The sequence below is a fragment of the Venturia canescens genome, chromosome 7, assembly GCF_019457755.1.
Source record: "Venturia canescens isolate UGA chromosome 7, ASM1945775v1, whole genome shotgun sequence".
NCBI classification, from domain to species: Eukaryota; Metazoa; Arthropoda; class Insecta; order Hymenoptera; family Ichneumonidae; genus Venturia; species Venturia canescens.
Window position 1 is genome coordinate 13,371,419 of NC_057427.1, and position 17,269 is coordinate 13,388,687.

The following is a 17,269-nucleotide window of genomic DNA, read 5'->3' on the forward strand; positions in this document are numbered from 1 at the left end:
AGCGGGCATACCTCCAACGTTATCATGAAATCTTTCATTCCTCCACCGCCGGCTGCAGTTGAAAAAACTACATAGATACGCACCATCCGAGGATACCTTTTGCAGATTGGGTCGTTTTTCTGAAAAATTCCTAATTTTCATAGATAGATAGACTATAAGCTGTCCTCGTGGATGATGCAAGTTTTGGTAACCTTCAGATATTCGTAAATTGAGGAGGTCGTCGATCTCGAAAATGGTTGTGAATTGATTTTTTTTTTTATAATTTAATTCCCATTCGTTGATACCATCATGACAGGTGAATGGAAAATATAATTTTACGCTTGGAAAATTTAGCACAAGGAGCATTTCGACATGCGATTCAAAGGCAAAGACCTGTGAAATGATAATCGAAATTTCAAAACGATATTGCACTTTTCAGGACATTCGACGAATTCTTCATTTGAAATCGTAGACTACGCTGTGATGGATCTTATCAAATTTACTCGCACCCAAAGTAACGCGCAATGTCGAATCTGTCAAGTTCGCAATGTAAATGCGATTTCCAGGCGAATCCGCTTTGCCCCTTCTTCAAGTGTTCCTTTCATCCTCCTCCCGGTCGCTATTTCTTCACGTTACCCCGAAGCATGAAGGAGAAAAGTGAACTTCGATACAGAATCAAACTCAGCTCCGCAGCATTTCTTTTCTTGATTCGATGGAGACTGAAGCTTCCATCCTATTTTTCCACAATTCTTACCACCCCATTTTCGAGTGGACTGAGAAATAGAATTTAAGAGACCAATCGATCGATCATTTTTTCTCATGTCAGTGAAAGGATCTTAACGAAAAAGTCCTACGAATATGCTGTCTCTAAGATACCGCAAGTACGAACACAGGAAAGCCAATAACGAATCGATACATTTTCGGGCACTTTTCAATTTCTGACGTTTCTGACTTCCTGGCATTTTATTAATTCCTCATTCGAAAGCTACCGGGTTGGTCCCGAGTCTAAAAAAAAACCAAACGCACGCGCGCCTCTTCATTTGATTACCTTTGAAGCGGATTTAGTGCTCTTGTTGTATGCTCTTGGAGTAATTGTTTTGGGTATCGTTAGCCATTCTTTCCATTCTTATCACGTACATTTCCAGGTATTAGCTGAGTTTCTAGCGTGTTCTCTCCAATTGTTTTACTCTGTAAACGTTACTTAATTCTACTTATTGAATTAATCGACATCTATAATCATAAACATAGATGCATTAATCCATAACTAGGAGCATCATCGTGTATGGCTGCCAGAAATCCATGCTCGGGAGTTGAAAATTGTACGATCCTACAATTTAATTTATATATACATATATATATTCTGTTGGATGCACACTCACGTCCCGAGTGATTACACATGTGGTACGGGCCTGTGGTTTATCGATTAAGCTTGCAAACTCTACAATATATACGAGGTGCCTTAGGTTGAATGATTAATAATACGAGACCAAGTCGTGGACCGAATGCCGAGTCGAAAAGACTCATGCAATTTTTCTAGTTAATCATTCATTGATAAGGGCTTAGATAATGCTTTTGGAGAAGCTTGCAGTCCATTAAATTTCCCATCAAAATTTTATACTGTTCGACTCTATTCCTGGAATATTGATCGAGTGAACGACTCGCAAATTGTGTTTCCAGTAGCTCTTATGGAGACTGAATAATTGAAAATTTAAAATATCTGTCGGTAGCTAATTTGAAAAAATAAATTATACACAAGAGAATCTTCTCTGTGCATTTGCCCAAGATTTAAGGAGGGTGGCTACATTCGTCAAAATGATAAGAAATTGATCAAATTTGGTGATAATGTTCTTCAACATCAAGTGCGAAGACACAATTTTTTTCAAAATTTTCTTCTGCTTAGTTATCGAGTAATTACGCATTAAAGCAGATTTCTTACGCCCGGAATATGGAAACGCTATGCTTATACACGTGAACTTGAGTGATCAATTACTCGATAACTGTACAGAAGAAAAATCTTAAAAAATTTGTATTGTCAAATTTGGCACTGAAGAATATGTTCACCAAATTTTATTAAATTCTTATCATTTTGAAATTTTTAGTGTATTTAACATGGTTTAGCATGGCAACATTGTATCGTCGCTAGCCACCCTCCTTAATGGAATTTTTCTTCAGCGGAATTCGCTTTTGTTTATCCCTATTCACTATTTGTCAATAACGAATCTGAGTCGTTATCAACATATGAAAGATCAGCTGTCAGCATGACATTTGGAAATGCACAAAACAACTCCGGAGTCATAATTCGATTTCAGCCTTCTCGAGCTGTGTGTAATGCTATATAGTGGACCCAATTAAAGCCAATAAAAAATAATGACTACTCTATAAGTGGAGATACGTTTTTTGTTTATTTCTCGCATTATGTGCTCAACGATATATCCCCATTCACTAATCTGAATATTATTAATGATTTATGAAAATCTTGACTAAAAGTACGACATTAAACTTCTCGGGAACTGAATTACCGGCTTAACCATTGGCTCGGAGTGAGTGTTTGTCGATTTTTTTTCGGAGTTTTCTAACGTTAATAGCTCATAAATAATTCTATCGCTTCAGTCTAGTCATAACATTGGAAAAAGAAATATTTTTAATAACTAAAATTTTTCATATGTAATCCTTTAAATGAATGTTCGCACTGAATAATAAAAATGAAAAAAAAGTCAGTCCAACAATTCGCGTAGTATCCCTAGTTTTACGTTTGGTAACACCGGTTCTCCCGTATTTTTCTACTTGACCACTCGTGAGTGTTTAACCTCTTTTCCGTTGATCTGTTAAATTGAGGTTAGGACTACACTCAGCTGCTGCTTTGCTGTCACGTCTCTTTTTATCGTAGCGAATCGTAGGAAATCCAATGCCGAAAGTTCGTATTAAATTTTAGATTCCATAAAACCAGGCTGATAAGTGTAACTTTTTCTCGGAGCATTCGATTATTACAAGTCTTAAGTATACGAATTGCAGTTTTTTTTCACGATTTCATGAATTTCTACGCAAATATACTCTTTTGTAGTAACCGAAAGTTAGGTTTTTGTATGCCGTTTTAAAGTTCCTTCACGACAACCATCCAATTTTAATAATTAATTTCTGAAATTTTACACAGCCCTTTATTAAAAGTTAACGTACAGGATATAAATTTTCTTTTTAAATCCTATAAACTGAGCCTGGCGATACAATTACGTTTTTAAATGTTTGGCATATAATTACCGATTTTTTGGATTTTTTCAAAAAGGAGCATTTTTTCAATTTCTTTTTTCAAAAATGACTGTTCAAAAAAATTTGAAAAAACGTCCGGGTATCTTTTAGACTTAATATAATGATATAAAAAAAAATAAATCAACTTGGCAGAGATCAGGGGAAAAGTCCACCAGTCTTACATGAAATACCTCACATATAATGTACAATGTAGATATTGAAAAATATTACAGTACTGTTCATGTAATGAACACAATATCTTGTGTCGATTACAGGTAAACGGAAGCTCGAATTTGCCTGTCAACCTGGATATCCTGTCGTTGACTCCATTATCTGTTTTCGAAGGGGAAAAAGTGTTTCTGAGCCGGGATAACATCGATGTGATAATGGACGTTGTGAGATACGGTATGGAGGATGACGGGATGGGAATGGTTGTCATTATTCCACCAGCACACGGTACGATCAGCCAGGAAACACGGACACTTGAGAGGAACAGTTCGTTCACGTTGCGGGACATCCATATGGACAAGGTAACATCTCATCGCTCATAAACATACCGAACTTGACATTTATTCATTTGAATTGAATTTCACGTTTTTTGCACAGAACGACTATTTCGTACGTGTTTCATTAAGGCCTTATGTACACTTGCAGCGGGCGAAAAAACGTGACTTTCTTGATACTTTTCGACAAGAAAATAAATGTTTATTGAAAAGCTGTGAACGACATTCATTAGTATATATGTTCATGTACTTGTACAATTTTTTTCATCAAAAAATTTACGAAAATGGCGTATTTCAGTAGCACCTTTTTTTGAGCATAAGTTGCGGCAGACGTGTAACTAAAAAACCATTAATCCGATCCATACCAAATTTATAACACATATTTATTATAATAATAACTTGGGCCTGGACGAAGGGTTTGTAAAAATTTTGATTGAAAAAAAATGGCGACAGTTTTAACCAAAAATTCATTTTTTGAGATGCTAAATTTTCGGTTTTTTGTTACAATTTTTTTTCCAACAAAATACGAAATCCTTCGTCTGGGCCCTAGCTGTTATTATAATAAATAAGTGGTATAAATTTAATATGGATCGGATTATTAGTTTTTTAAAAATCTTGTCCATAGTAAAGATATTTTTCAAAAAAGACGATTTTGAGAGAATCGCGTTTAAAAATTCAAGTAGGGGAGACCGGGTCAAAACGGGATACCTAAGAAATTATTGAACTTTTCAGAAGTTTGGGAAGCTCTGTCTATTTTTTACTCCCAAAAACTAAGAAATTTACTGGAATTCTTTTCAATTTTCAAAAAAAAAAATAAAACAAAAAAATTTCGAGGCGAAAAGGGGTACCTCTTAAAAACTCATGAAATTTTTTTACTATGATTTTAATTCAATGCACCTTGGGTGCATTTTGCACCTGTAACCGAGTGCTTCCGACTTACCGCCGTAAGCGTTGAAAGCGATCTCAGCGCTTACAACGCTCTAACGTACGTCGAACGCACCCTCTGTAATTCAATTTAACATTAATGATATGAATAATAACGAAGATTGCCAATGTTTATTCTGTAAAAAATTGTATTCTTTATCCACTGAATCATGGATTCAGTGCCAAAATTGTGCGGAGTGGGCACATGATTCATGTGCAGGTGTAACCACACACGATGCTCCGCAAACATAAATCTGCAAAGCAGTGATACAAATATTTTTTGTATATCTGTGCAAAAACGTTTTCACTTTGGAAGTGATGTAAAAAAGGAAAATTTGAAAAAATCGAATTAAAAAAAAAAATCCAAAAAAAAACAAGATAGTTTGGAAAAAATATGTTTCATGTACGTTTCGGACAAGTATAAAAATTGAAAAAAAAAGACAAAAAAATTTCTCTCTTTTTTCGGGTATCCCGTTTTGCCCCGGTCTCTCCCCTATTAGACAACCGCGCACCCTGAGCGATTGGTTGAAATACTCATAGCTGCGAATCTCATACTCCGATCTTTATGAAATTTTGTGAAAATATTCTTGAGACCATCATACTTGAAGAATATCTAATAAAAAAAATTTCGATTTTTCCGCCCATCATCTGTTTATATGAGGCCTTAAGGAGTTTCGGTACAGGCGATACAATGTTGCCATGCTAATCCATGCTAAAAAAATTCAAAAATTCAAAAAGTTCAGAATTTTATAAAATTTGGTGAACATATTCTTTAGTGCCAAATTTGACGACACAAATTGTTTAAGATTTTTCTTCTGCACAGTTATCGAGTAATTGATCACTAAAGTTTACGTGTATAAGCATAGCGTTTCCATATATATAGGTATACATTCCGGGCATGAGAAATCTGCTTTAATGTGTAATTACTCGATAACTAAGTAGAAGAAAATTTTGAAAAAAATTGAGTTTTCGCACTTGATGTTGAAGCACATTATCACCAAATTTGATCAATTTCTTAATATTTTGACTTCTGTACCGAAACTCCTTAATTTGTGTAAGAGTTGCTGGAACGGTTTGATAAAATAGCAGCGACGAAAAATACTTAATATCCACAGAGATTCCACTGTGGCATCCTCCGCATGGTTCATCATCGTTATCATCTCGCTTCGAAATTGAAAAACGTATATTTTTGGATTTTCCTGAAGTAACTGAAGGATATTAATTTGTTTTTGCCGTTCTCGCAAGACATTCGTTCCCACCGATTATTATTTCATCCTTGTTGCTGAACCCCAGTATCGTCGCTGTTTCATAACTTCATCGGCTGGTTTACGTGTTCATGCATAATATATAAACAAGACACGAGAACAGATCGAGCAAACATAATATTTCTTCGATATCCGTAACCTTCGGAACTCGTTGCTGGTTTTGCACCATTCCCCAAGGAAAAGTAAAGGAAAATTGAGTCTGAATTGTATCATCATTTGATCCCGATGTTATATCGGTTAAGTGGGGTATAACGGGATGATTTTGAACGAGGAAAAGCGCAGAATTGGAACATCAATAAATTAATAACTCTGTGAAAATGAAGAGCGAGACTTTGGTGTTTCATCTCGATAAGTGACGATGCTTCAATGCTGCGACATATGATTTTCGATTTCACCCCCCCCCCCCCCCCCCCATCGTCAGTTTTTCGAGTATGAACGTATTTTTTCGGATAAAGTGTTCTGTCGAGGACACGTGTATTTTGTGATGAGAGCCATCGTACTAGGAGTTATCAAGCGAGCATTATTATGATTATAGGAGGTTTTGGAGGTTCGACGATTGGCCGAGTGCCAAAAGGGAGGATGTATTATAGCTTTTCTATATAAGGAGCCAGCCAGATGGCGCTTTGGAAAACTCCTCCATGAGCTATTAGAGTGACAATAGTGGATCGTATCCTTTTGGACGAGTATTTTCCAACAGACAAAAATATCACCGAGTTTTCTTCGATATTCAACAGCTTTGGTAAAGAGAACGAGGGATAAAGAGGGAAGAGGAGAAGAGAGAAAACAAGTGGAGAAAAAGGAAGAGGTCAAAAAAAAATTTCATCTCTGCAAATACGGTTTCTCGAGAAGATCCGAATCAACTCTTTTTCTCGTCGTAAAAGCCTCGTCAGAGTCGACTACTGTGTGGGGTACTTTCGTCAACATTTCGACGGGGTGGGAAAACTCGGAATACACACCCCATAAGCTTCCGTGTGAACGACTTGTTTGTGTATCCTGTGCACATTCAGAAAAAAGGGGGAAAAAAATGAAAACGTATAGAAGGAAAGAAAATAAAATACATCTTTAGCCGCCTGTTTGCTCGCTCTCTCGTTTCCTCTCCCGGACGCTCTTATTTTTCGACTACATTTTTATCACTCTTTTTTTCAACCTCCTCCTTTTTCCCTCTCCGGGGGAAAGAGTGAAAAGGTGCGCGAAAAAGCTGCCTCGTTTACTCGCACGTGTTGGAAAGTGTACCGAAACTATTTCCGCGACGATGCTCAAGGTACAGCCCAGAGAGGGATGACGCAGAGAATCGGGACTGAGTGGTTCGAGCAGGAAGAGGATGAAGAACGATGAGAACAGGTATACGAGCGAGAGTGAGGAGTAATACACGAGGAAGTGGTGAGCTTTTTGAAAAGCGGCTGGCTTACCGACGGATTCACCGATCCTCGCTCTTTCAACACTTGTTTTTTTTTTTCTTTCTTTCTTCATTCTTCTTGCCTCCTTCTCTCCCTCCCTCCTTCCCGTTTTTTTCTCCAAAACTCTTCCCTGTACCCTCGGGCAAACTCACGCTTTCTCTACGTGCGTTTACCCATATATATATATGTGTGTGTGTGCACCCTGCTCTCGTTTCTCCCGTAGCCGTGTGTCGATGTCTGTCGCTTCACCACGCTATCCGGACTAGCTGCTACGAGCCGAGCAAAGCTTCGATGTTGACTACCACCCGAGAGTCAATCTACCGGATCGATTCTTCCGTACAAAAGCACTATATATAGACTCACCACGGGGATAGAGAAACCAACAATATCTGCTTTACATTCGCGTCAAACGATACATGCCGTGTCACGAGCTGCTCTCCACCTTAATTCTTCTTCGTCGCTTATTTACTCGATCGCGCAATTATGCTCCCCAGCTAATTATATCACGCCATAGCTGGACCAAACGAAAGGTGAATTTGAGCCCCATTTATCAGGCCGGTTCGTCAATGCGATGAGTCACACATTTGTTTCGTAGCAGAGTTTTGTCGCAGAATCTGCGTCGTTTTGAGGCTACCGTTCGACATTTCATCGCCGCTCATATAATCGAGCGTGTAACGAAATTCAGAAATAACCTTCGCTCCAAACCATCACATTTTTTCATCAAATAGTATATACAATTTGTTTTTTATTCCGCATGTACTTGTTCTCGGCGCCGTCCGCGTCTACCGCAAATGCGTTCACACGTAGCAGGTTATGCGAAACACGCGTGGTGTCTGGATAGATTAAATTTTGTTCGCTCCACCAGACAACGGAGAATCGTTGGCGTAAAATAAAAGTCCCGTTTTCCCCGCGGAACTTCGAAGAGGAGAACGTACATGGCTAGACGAAGAAAAATAGTCGGAGGGGCAGGAGGTTAACCTCTCACCTACTCCGAACGCACGTACGCTGTAAGTACATCATCCAAGAGGAGCTTATTCCCGAGTAAGTGTTGCCCCGAGGAAATCTCGTCGAATCTATACATAGTACGGCGGAACGACGTGGACCTAACTTTAGAAGAGAGGACATTTTGGAAAGGGGCGGTCGTGAAGCGTACCCAGGGAGAAAGCTCTCGTGGGTCGAGGCGGTGGGAAGAACGTTGTTACGGCGAGTCCTACGGGGCCATGGGGCTCACTGTGTGAGAAAGCTTTTTTGTTGAAAAACAAAATATCCCGAGTTAAATTAGAACGTTTGTTCGAGCTTTCTTCTCCGTGTATCTCGCGGCGAAATTACTCGGCTTTGCAGAAAATTTATCGCCCATGAAAAACTCGTTCCTAAACTGTACATTTTATGAAATGTTTTTTGTACACTGAGAAAAAAACATTATCGGTTCAATAGAAATTGATGTTATCGAAAGAATTTTCTTCATTCAACTGCGATGTTTTCGCGGAGAGAATGAATCTGTAGTTTGATCTAAAACAATTTTGGTCATACAATCATTTTTAACCTTGCGACGATCATATATTTCATTGGCACCCCGTAATGCCACATTTCGTTGTTGCAATAACTTTTTTCTTCAAGTTCGGTCGACTTACTCCTCGAGAAACTTGTTCGAAGTGCATTGTTCAATCGCTCGATTATCGTCCCTGTATACTATAAATCAAGATTTCAACGCGAGCGTACCGAGCTCACGAACTAATTAAATATGGCGAAGATTTTAGCTCGAAATACCGTTTTCGAAGTTCCACGAAAGGGGTTACCTGCTACAATAATCCGATTTTCCTCAAGCTCATTCAGTTCCGGGTCAAAATATTTTCACTAGCCAAAATATACGAATTAATCGTTAACTGGCTCGCTCGCTCTGCTCCGAGCGCTCTGAATAAGGCCAACAGTAGGGATTCAACACGAGCCAGTACTTTCATCCTCATTTCTCGCTTCTTTGCCTCTCGAGGCTTAGTATACGGAGAGAAGATTCTCGTCTTATATCTCTATGCAAGTCGCGTGGCCGACAGGGATAGAGAGAAAACGAGAGGGAAGTGAGAAAGATGAAAAGTTGGCGGGATCGAGGGCGGTATTCTATTTATAGTATGCATCTCCGGTGCTCATTAATTCCAATTTTTTTCTTCCCAGCATTTCTCTTTTTATCTTTCTTAATACTCGTTGAGCGAACGGTTCGCCTGATATATATCGCGGGTGTATGTATATCTATATATATTCGTATAGTGCGCTTAGACCGTGTTCCCTCGTTCGCTTATCAATTTGCCAAACTCGAAGGCACGCGCTAAGACGCGGTACTCCAGAATTTAATTTTCCCGTAATGTCTTCATTATTCTCCCAACATCGTCTCGTCTCAGGAGATTATTGTCCCGAATGTCCCTCGGCGTATGCTAATCATTGTATTATTAATGAATAAAGGATTGTAGTCGAACTTTGCTTTACGGCCAGAGAGCGAAAAAATTCGTTTCGCTACATCTATATGTGTATATTTATCGGGGAGAATAAATTTACTCGTCGCCGATGCGCCGAGCTGTTTTTCCATCCCACCGTCTTTCCGGGGCCACTAATCCGCACAAAATTAGAGTATATCAATTATTCAAGCGCATCGGAAAAACATGGATTCGTTTCTTCTTAGGCTCTTCAGCGAGTTTTAATCTGAACGATGCACGTATCGCATCGATATGCACATGCGCATTGCGCTACACATGCAACTGGATCTCGTGGTTTTATTCACTTTACAATATATTTGTGTACTTTTCCTTCTGAACTTCGTTTATGTATAGCTCATCCGACGATGCCGAGCAAGCATGATGTTGTTTCAGGAAATTTGCGGAAACTGACAATCATGCAGAGCTTGCAGCTTCACGTATATATAATTTGATCGAGCAAACTACAGTTTGAAGTCAGTTGTTTTTGACGTCAACGTAGATAAAAGTCGGGCATTGTCCTATGCTCGACTTATACTTTTATCCCGGCGCGGAGATTGAATCGAATTAACCGAGACCGTGCACATCAGACTCTTCGGAGCGTTCCCAAAAATCGTAAATTATCAATTCACTTCTTCACCTTCTTCACTAATTTACTTCGCGTGAACAAGGCAAAAAATCTCGCTTCGTACTACTGCGGCAATTGCGGAAAATCTATTCCTGTCAATCGATCGAAAAACCAAAGGTTTTTATACGCCGTTTTTACCACGCGATGCTGTCGACGAAGGTTCTCTCTCTCCGGAAGGATTAAATGTACGGGAAATCACGAGATTCTGGAGGTACAACATGGGTTTGAAGTTTGAAATTCTACAAGAAATTCAGCTTGCCACGACTCTTTCTACTGAAAAGCTGTTATAATATTATTGTACTCAAGCTTTTTCTTCATCGGGTTTGAAGGAAAAATAATGTTGATTCGCCTTTGTCAGCGGCTTTAAAAAAAAATTTCTTCATTTCTATCGATATACATATGTAACAACGATAATAAAGTTTTTTTAACTATACTATTATGTTTTTATCGTCAATATGATGGAAAATGTAAGGAAGAATGATTCGTTCCCGTGTCTAGAGAATAAGAATCGTAACATTAGATTATATATTTTTATTTCTGTAAATTACGATCGAAACGGCGCAGGAAAAATCACGAGCCAATCGAGTTGGGGTAAAAAGGAGAGAGAAAAAACATTTAAAAAATGTGTTACAGATTCAGTACATTCACGATGGCAGCGAAAGCACGTCAGACCGGATGATCCTGGAATTGAGGCTGACTGGCGGTGCAGACTTCAAGCTGCCTAGTTATCTCGAAGGTGGCTTGAGATTTCCACTTGGCGTGAACATCACGCCGGTTAACGACCCACCCGTACTCGAAATACCCACAACGAAAGTCCTCCGGCTTGCTCAAGTAAGCTCAACATCGAGAAACCCCAAGAAAAACATATCCCTCACGAACGTTATACAGACCTCTTTCCAAGCTTTGTTTGCTCACAATTAAAGGAGTAACCGAGACCTCAACTCATACACTACATTCTTCATAAACTTACAATGTTATGTATATTTTTATATTCATGAGATATTTCATGCAAATTAAGCCATTTTCCATATCATTATTATTTCTACGAATTTTATCATTTTTATTTACCTTTTATTCGTTCTTCTTCTGTTATCTTTAGAGATTTTTCATCAGTTTTTTTCGTAAAATACTCCTCACAATTACAGAGTCAATTTAGAGCTTTATTGACGTAACGTTCTCTTATTGTATCCAGACTTCTCTCAATTTTTTGAACGAATATTTTCCATAATTAAATTATGCTTACATTTCCTATTTCACGAAAATTCCATATGTAATTTTACATTATTATATTGTCTGCTTCACCATGCCAGTTCGCTCGATGAAATTCTAAGATATTTTTATACATTTTTCAAATCCCTCATATCTCCGGAGGTTTTTTTTTTCTTTTTTTTTTTTTTTTACTGGGAAACGAAATTTATTGGATTATTCCGAATTCGGATCCATGACGCAATAACGTATTTCCAACGCTACATGTTCCTGGAATTTTTCTGAATATATTTTGCTTCCAATATTCCGAATAATGAAACTAAGGTAGGCTCATCGTGTTTTAACGAAAGATTTTGTGCTTCGGTAACGTTGAAACACGGCTTCCCGAGGATAATTTAATGATTGGAAACGACCTCTCGGAACGAGTCTCTAAACGCCTTCAACGCTAGTCCCCCCTGCTCGTGTACGAATATATAGGATGAAGCTGGCAAATTGATAGATTCGTTCCAGGGCGTATACATAATTGAATTAGTGTTTATCGTGCGTGAACCTTTCACAGTATCTTAATAAAAGAAACGATCCAATTGAAGGCAAATCGATAAATTGGTGAATCAATTCAATTACTTAGAAAAAAGTGAACCATCAGCTATCGTGAAGCCAGAAAAATAACGTTTATTTTTATTTAGAAAGAAACAAAACGAATTGACCAGAAATTAGAATTTTTTAATGACACATACTTATGAAATCACTTGAAATTCAAATGAAGCTTCACTAAAAACGTTACTCGATGCTAAACAAAAGGTATATAAACTCACGTTTCAATGCTCATCCTGTGTGTATATTCAATGACGTTTTGTGCGTTTCGCCTGATCGAAATTTAAGCCCCAAAATGAAGCCCTGGGCCATAAGGATAAGAAAAAAAAAAAAGAAAGAAAAATCTATTCCTCTCGACAGGGGACGAGGCGAACGCTGAGTAAAGAACTCGTCTGGACGGTGGACGCTGACACGCCTTCGGAGATGCTGACCTACACTGTTCTTAGAGCAGACACGGACGCAGGACACGTCGAAAGACTGAGCGAGCCCGGAAAATCCATAGTGACCTTCACACAGGCCGAACTACTACGCGGTAACATCGCGTACGTCCATCGTGGAAACGGTAAAATAATTCTCATGGAAACTTGTATCATATAATTGGATAAAGTATATAATATTGATTTGTGAAAGAGCCGTTCAATGGAGCCGTTTATTTATATCGAACTGATCGAATATCATCGAAATGGAGTTATCTCGTAGTCGATGTTGAAAATACAATGAGAACCGTCGTGATTTCAGCAAAATCAAATGCCCTGCTGGGACTCCAAGTGAGCGATGGACAGGCGAGCAGTCTTTCAGGGTTTCTCCGGATCTCTGCGTATCCTCTTCAAATAAAATTAATACACAACACGGGCCTGGTGGTAGTTCACCGTTCGTTCAGCCATTTGCGATCGTCGAATCTATCTTTCGCAACAAATTCCGACGACACGAGCATCGAGATACTTTATCAGATAGTGACACTTCCGATGTACGGTACGTTACAAAGATTCAATAACTCGACTGGCTCGTGGACGAGCGTTGATCGTTTTACCAGTCGCGACATCGAGAACGAAAATATACGTTATCTGCACAATATCGATATTCCAAGCACGGACGAATTCAAGTTTCAAGCAAGCGTACGGGAAGTAAAGACTCAGCAGAACTTTGATTTTCGTATAAACTTTATCGACCTGGAGTTGAAGGAGACGAAGAGAATGGCGGTGAACTTTAGCAATGGGATCGAAAGTCATGTGAGCTCGGAGAACTTGAAGTATCAAACGAACCCGCTGGTCACTTATCCTAGTAAAATCAAATATACCATTATGACGGGAACCAAGTATGGTTACGTAGTGTTGGTTGATTCGATACTCCGAGACGGTGATACGTTCACACAGGATGATATCGACGCTGGTAGAATGAAGTATCGCCTCTTCAAGAGCCCGTACTCGTCTATTCACGATGGCTTAACTTTTCAAGTAAGCGCACCCCAGTGTCAATCGATATTGTCCAATCTCAGTCTGATATATAATCGTTCGGGAAAGAACACCAAAAGTTTGGAGCATCACGAAACCCTCAGAGCGGAGGAAGGCTCGAAAGTTCCTCTCAATATCATCTTCCCAGACGCGAAGACTTACGGAGCCGACAAAATTTTGTACAACATAACGATTATGCCTAAAAACGGTTGGCTCACGGTAGACTCTCCGGATGGGGTGGTAATCCGCGAGAACGCTACTTACTTCACGTCCGATGAGCTCGAGGAAAAACGCGTCAACTATCACCACGACGACAGCGAAACCGATCGGGACCTTTTCAAATACGTTGGGGTCGCGAGCGACGACACAGATTTCATGTACGCAGGCCTCTTCGACGTTCGAGTTAAGCTCCTGAACGACAATCCACCGATCAGAAAAACCATTAAAGATTTTCACGTCGTTACCAACGGCGAACGGCCCTTGAGCAGTGACGAATTGTCATACGTCGATATCGACACTGGCACAAATCCAAACGACCTCGTTTACCACAAAAGAAATACCGGCAACGTATCCGCTTACCGAATCGATGATAACTCTCGCCGAAATCTCAACGAATTCACACAACAAGATATTAACGATCGTAAAATCATGATCAAGCACAACAATGGCGATGAGAGAAGCGATTTTCAATTCACCGTAACCGACGGTCAATGGAAGATCAATGATCGGCTTGTCGTCATAGCGAGCCCGCCCTACGTGCATTTCCTCAAAAGCAACGCTTCGATCGTGCGATTCAATGCTTCGGTCATTCTGACCCTTCGGGAAATCGACGTTGAAACTAATGTGAATATTAACGACAAGGAAATCAAATTCGCCGTAATAGCGCGACCCAAACACGGCGCAGTACTTCGAAACGGTCGGGAAACTTGGAACTTTTCCCGCGATGATTTGATCCGCGAGACACTAGCTTATCGGCACTACGGTAATTCGTCGTCCAAAGACGACTTCAAGATTCGTGCCCAAGTACGCAATGTCAGCTCCGAAACACGAGTGACAGTCAAAGTTTACGGCAAATCTTACTGGGAAGCGTTGATCATTCGAAACAATCGGACTATTCTCGTTGAAGAAACGACCAGCGTCGTGCTGAGCAGAAAAAATCTGGACATTCAACATCCGAACATAACGCCATCGGAAATCGTGTACTTCGTCCGCGAGAGACCAAAGTACGGCTACTTGGAAGTTCAAAATAACGACGAGACCCATACGGAGGAAACGTCGAAGGAAGAGGATGATCCCAGCCTCGTTAAACACTTTGATCAAGCTATGATAAACGAGGGTCGTATATATTACGTTCAATCGATGATCAACCGTACGCAAGATCAGTTTGTAGTCGACGTTACGAACGGGGTGACTTGGACGCGTGGCCTAGTCGTTAAGTTCGTCATAATACCTGACAAAGTTTACATCGAATCAGCTGGAAATCTAACGGTTCTCGAAGGCAAAAGTTTTGTATTAAAACCCGCCGATTTCAGAGTTGTGACGGCTTATTACGCGGGCAAGATAACCGATTATCGCATCATCGCCAAACCGAAACACGGTGTTATCGTTGATTCAACGAGAAATAACGCGATCAAGAAGTTCTCTCAGAAGCATCTCAACGCGAGTGTCATTGTCTATAAACACAACGGTGACGAATACCCTCATGATAATTTAAGCATCATCGCAATCGCCGGCGACAAAACTAGTGGACCCATTGATTTCAGGATAAACGTCATTCCCATTAACGACGAAATACCCGTGCTCGTTAATCATACTGATATCGACGTATGGCAAGGTGGCAGCGTTGTTATCAATTCCCAACAATTAGCGAGCGTCGACAACGACACAGGACCTAATGAACTTATTTACAATTTGACCAGTGTCAGGAATGGATATTTATGGCACAACGATACGCCTCATGTCTACATCTATAATTTCACCCAGGCGCAGATCAACCGGGGCAACATCATCTTCACCCATACGAGTGAGTTCAATTTTTTTCAATCAGCAGTGACTCTGCTACTTTTCTCGTTATCTTACTCGTGTATCTGCCCCCTCGTGCGCTTGCTTTCCCTCTCGTTCTGGTCGCTTTTCTGCACTGCGATCAATCTCCGGACATTTTATTTGCTCGATTTTCAAGATTGGCTAGTAAAATTCCGAAGCATCGATCAACGTACGAGACGATTGATACAAAACGATTCCTACCTACGTCTCTATAGCTCAAACTACGCTTGGTTTATTTATCATTCCATAGAAGTTTGGAACCTCTTTTAATTAAGTTTTCACAGCAACAAAGTCACTAAAGTCACAAAAGTGATGACCTGTACCTTTCAAAAGTTAGGCCACTTTACAGTTTGGCAATGTTGCATACACTTTAAAGAAAATTTGGGGAAAAAAAGACGAAAAACTGGTGAAAGCTCAGTCGAAAACACGAACGGTGACGATCCTAGCCTCAAAAAACTGCACGGGAAACAGATTATTATTAATATAATCTCAGCAAATCTCCTAATAAATCTGAAAAAATTGACATTATTCAGCAAGTCTTGCTCATGTTGCCCAAAAAATTTCATATTTTTAGCATCATTTTTAACGGAGATATCACTGAATGTGTCTTGACTTCCATAAGATTACATGTTATTTGGCCCAAATTGTTATTGATTTTTCTCAGCAACGACGCTCCTAAACTGTCTGAAAATTTAACTGATTTTTTTTTACACTTCACTTTATAAGATGCAATCGGTTTAAAAGCGGTGACATCATTTTCATTCTAATGCCTCAACTTCCTTAAATGGAGAAACGAGTGAATAATTTGAAAAAACAAAAACATTTACGTGGAATCCTAACTGAAAAAAAATATGTTACCGTCGTCAACTGCACGGGCCTCGTCTAAGGTACCAGCCTACGACCTGTCCCTGAGCTAATTATATAAAGGGCAACAGTATCGATTAAATAAAAATAATTTTATAAAATCGATCTTGCTGTTGACCTGCGCGCACCCGTATCATAGCCCTTCAATAAACTCAATAAACAAGCGTGAGTTGATTTTACAGAAATAACGTTGCCATGGTTTTTCAGATAGCACCGCAGCATCATTCTCCTTCGTTCTATCCGACGGAGTACACTCAACAACTAATAATGAGATTTCCATAACGACAAGACCCGTCGAACTTACGATCAACGTCAACAATCCGTTGAACGTATTTCCCCTCACGAGAAAATCGATCTCGACGATGTTACTCGTAACCACGTGTTCTGATCCCAAACGCGACGTGAGATATAGCGTGCGGAAAAGACCTAACTTAGGGAAAATCATAATGGAAACTAGTGAGGGAACTTGGCAGGAAGTCGACCGATTTACTCAGAACGACGTGAATGCGAGCAGAGTCACGTACGAGCACACTAAACAATTTATGGATCTTTCAACCAACGATTCCTTCGTATTCGAGGTGGAAACTCATTTCGCCGAACCCATAGCAAATCAGGTAAATTTTTTTTTTTTACGAATAATTGTAAACAAAAGTATTCGAGCGTTTGAAAGCCCCCAATTTTTGGCACGATTGTCATTGTAGCCGAAAATTTTG

The 17,269-nt window shown here is 39.6% G+C and overlaps 1 protein-coding gene across 1 annotated transcript in view; it reads left to right on the forward strand.

The window, feature by feature from the left end:
- Positions 1–17,269, forward strand: part of kon (chondroitin sulfate proteoglycan 4-like protein) — a 104,345-nt gene that overhangs the window by 79,193 nt on the left and 7,883 nt on the right. The window contains exons 7-11 of the mRNA XM_043423440.1: positions 3,498–3,752; positions 11,032–11,229; positions 12,559–12,760; positions 12,937–15,672; positions 16,764–17,170. Of these exons, the coding sequence (XP_043279375.1) occupies positions 3,498–3,752; positions 11,032–11,229; positions 12,559–12,760; positions 12,937–15,672; positions 16,764–17,170 (3,798 nt within the window). The remainder of the gene's footprint in view (positions 1–3,497; positions 3,753–11,031; positions 11,230–12,558; positions 12,761–12,936; positions 15,673–16,763; positions 17,171–17,269) is intronic.